We start from the raw sequence: 9,181 nt of genomic DNA on the forward strand, positions 1-9,181 counted from the left end.
GGACAGAGACAGCTCTCCTTCCCCAAAGCTCTCGCCTCTCTTCCTCCACAGATACCCCAACCCTTTCATAGGAACGAAGCACTTTCCTGGTTTTTTTTGCTCTCTCCTCCCTCTACCACCTCAGTGCCTTCCTTTGCCACCGGGTAACTTCATCAGGGAGGATGGACAAGCAGCACCCTGGAACAGACACTGTGACTACTCCTAGGAGATAGCACGGGTATGCAAGAAGTGTGCAAAGAAAGAACAGAGCCAGCCCACGCTGGGCTCCTCTTCTGTCCAGTACAGGTACAAACTGCCTACCGTATTGCAAATGACTGTCACCAGAAGGATCCTGCTTCCTGTGACATCCTGTCCCGTTTAGGGATGGGTCCAGAGAAGTCTTGGTGCTGGGATCCAGGCTTCTCACACTGCCCAAGAACAAAGTCCCCGGCCTCTGCCTCCTCCGTCCTCGCCTGTCCTCGGGAAGCACACGCTGAGACTAGGTCCGGGGGTGTCCTTCTCTGACCTGCCTTCTGAAGTAGCGGATGGCAGAAAGTGTGCCAAAACTTGCCAGGAACACTGGAAAAGAGCCCAACACATTTCCAGAGTGAGTCTGGGTGCTTCTTCCAAACCTGAAGAATCTTTTTCCAAACTTGAAGATCACAAGCTACTTGGCTCACTCCGGACCATGGGACCTAGGGGGGTTGCTCCCCTCCCTTTCTCAGTCCCCTCCTGCCTTTGCTTTTCACCCTGCCACACTACGCTTGTTCCCAGCGCGTTCAGTCCCGAGCTGCCCGCAGCCCTGCCCACGATGTCTAGACCCATAGGTTGGGCGCACAGATCACGCCACCATTTCGCACAGATCACACCACCATTTCGCACAGATCACACCACCATTTCGCACAGATCACACCACCATTTCACAAGAAACGGCTGTTTTTAAGGGAAACTCAACATAGACTTGATGCGTATGGTAGAGATGTGTAGTGGTTAGATACGTGGAGCTCTAATGGATCTAATTTTGGATGAGAGGGCCACAGTAGAAAATCTCACCAGGGCTTCAGGACAGTCCCTTCATTTGCTACCTCTGTTTGGATCAGGAAAATGCCAAGAAAAGTATCATTTTGTGGGTTATCTGTGGATCCTCTGATCCCAGCCAAAAGCAGAAAATACCCCAAGCCCAGAATCAGAAAATGTAGACGTATAAAAAATACCTGATGGAGCTTATACACGGAATCAAGCTCTTCTCTGTACTTTCACCTAATGTTTTTAGCTTGGCTTATAAGAGAGGTCAAATTCCCCTGCTCTGTGCCCAAGGAAAACTGAGAACCCAAGCTGTGCCTTTGGACTCCCCAGTTTAAATTCAGACTTGATTTTGATTTATGTGTTAGAGCCTGGGTCATAGGGAAATTCAGCTTGTTAGAACCTAAAATGCCAAGAGAATTGCTAGTTCAGGATGTCAGCGTGTCTCTCGGCCCGCTCCTGACCGGGGTGCTTACTGCACGTTGGGTTATGCAATCCAGAGAGCACGAGGCCCATATCCTGCTTTTCACACCCTCTCTGAGGCCACCTCTACCACCTAATACTAGGAAGGCAAGGAGAAGCAGGCCAAAAGCTCCTTGTGATGATTGCACTGAGCAACTTTAGCTAATGAGCTATTCTCAGCCGGGGTGTCAGCTTCCTGTGTGACCTTAGCGGGGAACATTCCTCCCCTGGACAAGCAGAAGGAAGGCCTGGCCCCACGGCGGGGGCTCTCTGGTGCCCACGGGCTGCTGCACTCTCTGCTCCGTGCCCCGCTCACCCAGCGACCCGCACCCCTCGGGCCACAGCTCAGCTCATTTGTGTTGCCCAAGCTTCCTCTCTCCCCACCAGTTATTCAAATGCTGTGGTTGGAGAGGAGAGGAACTGACAGAGCTCCGTTTACTTGTAGGACTCAGTGCACCAGGGTAATACTTCAGCTAAGCTGTATTTAGAAAAAAGATTATACCTTTACAGCACATTAGAAAAATGCGTGCGTTTGTTCCAGCTGAGATAAAGGAGTATAAACCTGCACACTCAAGGTCCTGATTCAGCTTCTAGCCAGCAGGGATGCTAAAGAAGCCTCTCTTCTCCTGATACACTGGTACTGGTCCCCGTCAGAGGCTGGGATGGAGCGGGGCCAAAGCTAGGAATACAGACTTGTCCTACAGCTCAGGTCAAGTCAGCAGTCACTTTGTGTGGGGAAAGGACAATGTAAGTGAGTAGGAATCAGGACTATAGGAGAGAGAAGGTATGAGAAAGTAGCAGGCACTCTGGAAAAGCAGGAAAATTACTGCATTTTCCTGCAGGCACCATTAGGTGTGTTAGCATCCCTGCCCTTCTCCCTGCCATGTCTTCCCCAAGGTCCTTCCCGCCCCTCTCCCACCAGGCTGGGCACCCTACGTACTGGTCTTCCAGGCATCCGGAGCCTGCAGGTCAGAGGTCTTCACTGCCCAGGACGCGAAGGCACAGAAGACGAGGCACATGTCCTTGTGGGTCAGCGCCAGCGGAGCCTCGGGCCTCCCTGCGAGAAGAAGAGCACGAGGTTTGGGGTTGTACCAGGTCTCCCCTGCCACAGCAGGGTCCAGTCCCTCCAGGGCAGCGAGTCCCTTGTGCTCCCAGAGATACACATCTTTGTGACACATTTTGCCTCCCAGAATACCTTTTCTCACCACTGCCCAATCAAACATGCCTATTTAGGACTCAGGTACGTTTCTTAAGGTGAGGGGCATATTTTTCACCCCTCTCAGTTTTATGCTTTGTCAAGACCCTGAGACAAATTATTTGTTAATGTTACCCAGGGGCCTGGGAGGCTCAGCCAGAGGACTTCTGAGTGCCTCAGCACCTCCCTCCACGCCTTCCCAGCACGGCCCTGGCTGGTGGCTGAAAGCGGGTCTGGGGAACAGATTGGGGCGAGAGCAATTCCTGGGGTGCTGCCGATGCACTGGGGCTGCAGGTGGGTCCCTCTGCGCAAGGTCCCCTTCCCAAGACCCACAGCAGCTCTAGGACAACACACATGCCCCCCGAGAAGCACCAGTATCAGAACCAGAACTCAGCATCTCTCCACAGACCCCACCTCACCCCCAGGGAGGGACAGAGCCCTGGGAGCTCTGCATTTCTTTCTCTGCTGGAGTTCCAGTCTGGCACGACTTGAAGATGTGTTGCAAGAGTAGGTTATTTTTGCTCCTATGTTTATTTGATCAGGCTTTTAATTAAAGCTGGCTTATTAATTAGCTACGACCGTGGCAAAGGGGTTTTTCTCTGTGCAAACAGACTGGGAGCTCTATTTTGAGGCACCCTTTGGGATGACTCATTCATTGTTTGGTTTTAATATTAACTATGAGGCACTGTGGCTGTAAGCATCATATAAGCTTTAAGATAAATACGCTGGCTGTCCTAGTTGGTCGGACTTGCTCTCCCTTTATTCCTGTTTCTCTTACTTGCCTCAAGTAACAATCAATGTTCGGGTAACCTCTGAGGTCTCTGCGGGGTGTTTTTCAAATGAATGTGTGTTTTAAAGTCCCCCTCACCTCTTTCAGCTGGAAGCCTTGGACACGTTCCACTCTGTGCACACCTTTCTCCCCACCAGTATTAGATCAATTAGCAGCCCATCCTTAATGGGACAGCAGCTCAACAGCCGTTTGCTTTGTATCAGGGGCATGAGTTCTTTGGTACAGAGGGATTTTGCTGCTTTGCCTCCCATTCCCTCATCAGAAATACAGGTATGCAGCTCTGCGGGCAGCTGGATGGAACTGGGGTGGGGAATTCCTCTCTCTACCAGACCTTGCAGTAACACCAGCCACATTTAATGCAGCTATCCACTTCAGGAAGTTTTCCTTGGCCAGAGTGCAAAAGAATAGATTAGATCCACAGTAAGATATCCGTTCAGGGGGACAACTGAATCAGCTAGGACGGGGACTTTAGGCCAGACTGAGTTTCAGCCCCTTGCGTGAGTCCTGTCGTGACCATCTCTGCCCCAGGATGGGGTTCGTGGGGAGCAAAGCAAGTTTACACACAGAATATCCCCAGATTCCCTGTCCAAGGCTCCTGCAGCACTGGCCAGCAGCACTGGCTTGGCACAGGGACAGCATGAGCATCACAAGAGAGAGCCACTGCACCACAGCACATCATGGCAGTGGCTTTAGCCCCGTTTTCCCTGCTAAAGCCCAGGGCTGCTATGTGGCAAGGTTCACATGCCAGGAGGGTGATTTCACACCAGCTACACGTGGCAGAGCCCACCAAAATGCTCCCATCTCGAAGGTGGCCTTAATGCTGGAGTGGAGGTGGCCGCAGCGGGGCCAGAGCTGGCTACAAGGGGTGGTGGGAGCCGGGGAGATCACCCACGGCAGAGGCACATCCCTACGTGCAGCGGCGAGCCAGGGCTGTCAGCAGCGAGCAGGGTAGCAGTGCTTTACCTGTCAGTGCAAGGGCCATGTCCAAACCTTCCGGCCGTGCCAGGCCTCTTCCCAGCGGAGCCAGCGGGACGAGGGGGAGCTTCTCTCCAGATCCTCTCCGTACGAGAGCCTGGGGGGCTGGGGCTTGGCCCCTGATGAGATGCATTGGCCTTTGCAGGAGGGACCTCAAAGCCCCCACAGCTTTCTTCACCTCGTAGGCTGGAGTGATTGAGAAAATCCCTCTCCAGCCTACCCTGCTCCCAGGCCCATCTGCAAAGAAGTGTTCATACACCTCAGGGACCGAGATAACCAGGGAGTCTTTGACTGGAGCTGAGTCGGGATCCTCATTTTGCAGCTGCGTGTGGTCCAAGCTGCTGAACTTCTTTCGCTTCCTGTCTTTACCCTTGACTTTTTTCCTATTTCCTTCTGGCTCATTGAAAAAATATTCATACAGTTCAGGCAAGGATATTTCCCTTTCCAAGGGTGTTTTCTCCCCCTCCATTGAGTTCCCCATTCCTTCTTCCTCCTCTTGGGAGTCACAGAACAAATAATCGTACATCTCGGGCCAAGTCACATCCAGGGTGTCTGCCCTTGCAGAATCCCCAGCTGCAAAGCAGGGGGGGCCCAGGTCCCTGAGGGTCTCAGCTGCAGGCTCCCCATGAGCTCCTTCAGCAGCATCCCCTCCAGAAGCCACCATGCCCCTGGGATGGAGAGGCTTCGCCAGCACCTCCTGGCATGCCTCTCCTGAAGGAGCCATGGCTCCACTGGCAGGGATCACGGGCACAATGTCACGTATGCCCAAGTCACCAGCCTGCCCTGGCTTTGAATTCTTGGTGGCCTTCGCCTTCCCTGGGGGCTGTGCCCCCGGCTCCTTCACCTTCTGCTTCGAGGGAGCGCTCACGGCTGCGTTGCCCTCATCCGTGCCAGGGCTGGCCACCAGCCGTTTGCTCTCCCCTGCCTCCTCGCTCCCCAGCTTCGCAGGAGCTGGCCTGGCTGCCTTCTCCTTCCCTTTGCTCTTTCGTGAGGACACTGGTGAGCTTAAAGATGCCTTCGTGGGTACCACAGTCCCCTGTGCCGCAGCCCCCGCGGGCTCCCTGTCCCCCTCAGCAGCACTGGCTCCACGTTGTTTGCGGCTCTTTCTCAGCTGTCCTGGCACTTTGGGCCTCACAACGTCCGGGGAGCAAGCTGGGGGGCTCAGCTCGGTACCTGCTCTCTCCCCACTTGCCCCCTCCTGCGCTGGGCAGCCGGGCGCTCTGGGTGCAGACTCCAGGGCTGGGCTCAGGGGGTGCTCATGCTGTGGTCCCTGTAGCCCAGGCTCCGAGCGGGAAGCGCTGCTAGAACTTTTCCTTGCCGAACCCTCTGGGGGGGTAGCCAGTAAGCTGCCCCGCACCGGAGCCCCCAGCTGTGCGGCCAGCGGGCTGCCATGGGGCTGTTCTCCTCCCTGTTCAGGGGCTCTTGTTCCAGCTGGGTGGCTGAGAGGATCCATGGCCCGATTGCCACTGGCTGCTTCTTTCTCCAATGCCACAGCCAGCTGCGGTGCTGCTGCTTCACATGCTGTGTCCTGCCCTGGGCTGCTCTCGGCGGTGCCACCAGCCGGGCTGGCGAGGGGGGCTGTGGGGGCACAGGGGGGCTGCGTCCCCTGCGCGCTGGGCATCGGAGCGGGTGAAGGGCAGCTGGACTTGTCGCTCTCACACAGAAACCTGCCGACCGAGCCCAGGTCCGCTTCGTCCTCGCTGCCCGAGAGAAGCTCCGGCAGGGAGAGGTGCCCACCAGCGGGCCAGCGCAGGGAGGCGTCTCTGGGCAGCCCACGTGGGGCAGAGCTTCCCGTGCCAGGCCCTGGCCTGCTGCCCACCCTCGCTGCGATCTGCCCGGGGGTGCTGGCGCGGCAGTCCCTCCCCGGCACGCCGTCCCCTTGTTCAATGTCACTGAGACACGGCTCCTCGGCCGTGGCCAGGGCGGCCGGTGCTAGGTTGCATTCCTCTGACGCCAAGAAGAACTCAGCCCAGTCCCTGTCGTTCAGCTGGATGCTGTACTCGAAGTTATCCATGCCTGCAGCAAGGGGAGGGGGCCGGAGAGATCAGGGCATGAGGAGAGGGCACCAGAATCGGCCGATGTAGCTGAGGTGTGTGCCATAACACCCCCCCAGGTTCCCGCCCTGCTTCCCTGCCATCCGCATTCATTCATCCTCACTGGTTTCCAGCTGAAATCCGTGGAGGGAAGGGCAGAGCCAGCAGGATGGGTATCGCTGTGCTGGACCATAACCCAGCCAAGCAGTGAGAGAGACCACTGCTACCCCCCTCCGGTCCCTTCTGCCTCTGCTCCCCCAACACAGCAGCACAGGGTTGGGGATTCTTTCCACAGCAGCACAGCAGGATGCACCTCACACACCCCTTTCCTACTCCTTTGGCCCATTTAAAAAAGTGGGGGAGTTATGCTCTTGAGCATTCCTGCTGCCACGACATCGTTTGTCAAGGTTGCATGCAGCAGAGTCCAAACAAGGGCATTACAGCAAGCAACGGCAGCCCCTTCCATACCTGTGGCTCTGGGGAGGGAGATGTAACAGAGCCCAAAACCAGGAGCAGGGATCCAGTGGTAGGAGAAGAAGCAGAAAGATCTCAAAGCTGCATCCTACCTGTACCACAACCACAGCCGGTGATGGAGCCATTCAAAGAGCCACGCAGGAAAATCCTCCCAGCACAACATGATGCTGTACCCTTGATGGGGGCAGAGCGATGGGCTCCAGCACGGATCCATTCAGGGGCTAAAAATAGGCACCCCCCTCCCTCCCAGAGTGTCACTTGAGAGCCGAATGTGATGGGCTCAGGGAGGGCAGGCCCATATATAGAAGCTGGTGGGGAAGATGTGACGGTGTCAGCCACTGCGTTTCTGTCCCACAGCCTCTGGGGTCTCTGGGACCACTCCTGATGCCCACTGCTCGCTTCTGCCCTCTGCCTGGGGTTGCTCTGTGGGGTGGCCAGCAGAGAAGGGGCCCAGGCCACCGAGTTCACAGCCTTTAGCACGAGGTGGAGCGTGACATCTGGATGGCAATGACTGGGGTTTTTTTATCAACATACCCACTTCTTTGCCTCAGGAGCAGGCTACCCATTTCTAAGGTGACAAAAACATGCCTCAGGAGCATTGTTTGCCTATTGGCAGCACTCCTAGGGCACTTCTTACCATCCCACTTCAGATTTACATCAAAAGATCATGGCCAGTGTCATGGTCTTGTGACAAACCTTGCACGGTGTGTGGCAGCCATCCCACATCACCCACGAGCATCTGGTGTGGGTGGCACAGGGAGACTCAGGGTGAGCCTGGCACGAGAGAGTTACAGGGGAAGCGACTGGCTGAGGGTGGCCTGGCGGGTCAGCAACCAGAGCCAGAAATAGCTCTGAGCTCCTGCGAGCCCCGGAGCCTGCCTCCCACTGCATGCCCTCCCCTGGCCCAGGGGCCAGAAATAGATGCCCCGAAGTAGCTGCCCGCAGCACAGAGCCCGTGAGCCTGAGCCCAAGTCCTTGCTGCCCCAAGGCTCTGGCCACCCCTTGGGTCACCAGGCTGCTGTAGACCCCAAACTGGAGGTTCCCAGCCGTGTAGGTGATGCGGGAGCCGAGAGGGACCCACGCGCTCTGCAACCACCCCAGGTGTCCCTAGTGGGACTGGGGGTGCCAGGGACCAGCACCCAGCTCCTGCCCCCTGGCCTGGAGGGCAGCCAGGCCTCTTGCCCTGCCCTGTCGTGCCCTGCCAGCACCGTCCATCCTGCGGGAAGGAAGCTCCCCGTCGTGGCTGCCTTCACGCACTGCACTGCCAGGGAGCAAGCCAGAAGCGCGCAGCCCCCCCAGCAGCTGGAGCTGAAGCGCGCTGCCCCACGCCGCCGGGTAAATATTGACCAGGACACGCTTCCTTTCACCGTGCTCCAGGCTGACACGTGCAGGGAGCTTGTCGAGCCGAGAAAATATGGAAGGGAAGAGGTCTGCTGTCTTCCCAGCCTATCTCATTTCTGATCTGGCTACACCCTTCTCCCTCTCCCCCCACACGCGCTCTCAGACGCAGAAGGGAAACCAACTGGCTTCCTTTTCTTGGCTACAGTCGACTTCCTTCCCTTTGAGTCCGGTAGCCAGGGTTAGTCAGAGAAACCTTTAAACTCTGCCTTGCAAACCGCAGCAGAGAACATAAAAGAGACAGAGGCAGAGAGACGGAACTGGAAGCCAGCAGCGGGCTGGCGGCCCGCGTTATCAGTGTCACATTTAAAACCAGCGCTGGAGCAGCCACACACCAAACCCAACAGGAACTGCACACACCCCACCACACGTTCCACCCGGCCTCAGAGACACAAACAAGTCCCGGTGCAGGAGACATCCAAGCATTTATTTAGCTGTCCAGGGTAAAGCCCACACACAGTCCTTGGGGAAATTACGCATCTGCTAGCACTTCCCTGCCTTCCTCGGGCGGGGGGGGGCCATAAAAGTGCAGCGGGGACTTCAAGGGCAAGACGTGCTGTCTCGAGCTCCGCAGGCTGCAGAAGGGGCATTATACCATCTGCGGAGGACATGCAGAAGTTGCAGCCTGGCCACACCGTCTCCAGTTACCTTCTGGCATGTGGTGTGTGACCCTGTGGCCTCTCTGGGATACCTGGCTCCAGCCCTCCAGAGCCCTCTCCAGAGGAGCTGATGCCCCGGGATGCTGCAGGGCTGCTCCAGCACCAACGTGACCGGCTGATGCCACCTGCCAAGCCACAGGCAGGCGGGCACAGGCCTCCCCACCACCTCCCAGCACCTCCAGTATTGACACTG

General features: G+C 56.7%; 1 protein-coding gene across 1 annotated transcript; it reads right to left on the minus strand.

Moving 5' to 3' along the window:
• Positions 1-355: 355 nt before the first annotated feature.
• Positions 356-6,438, minus strand: PERM1 (PPARGC1 and ESRR induced regulator, muscle 1). Its single transcript, XM_026862889.1, has 3 exons — positions 4,413-6,438; positions 2,405-2,521; positions 356-558 (listed from the first exon to the last, which is right to left on the minus strand). Exons 1-3 carry the CDS (start codon positions 6,436-6,438, stop codon positions 479-481), a joined length of 2,223 nt encoding a protein of 740 aa, XP_026718690.1. The 3' UTR covers positions 356-478.
• Positions 6,439-9,181: the final 2,743 nt, after the last annotated feature.

Source organism: Athene cunicularia (genome assembly GCF_003259725.1).
Source record: "Athene cunicularia isolate RWA chromosome 21 unlocalized genomic scaffold, athCun1 chr21_part1, whole genome shotgun sequence".
In the NCBI taxonomy this organism is placed as follows: domain Eukaryota; kingdom Metazoa; phylum Chordata; class Aves; order Strigiformes; family Strigidae; genus Athene; species Athene cunicularia.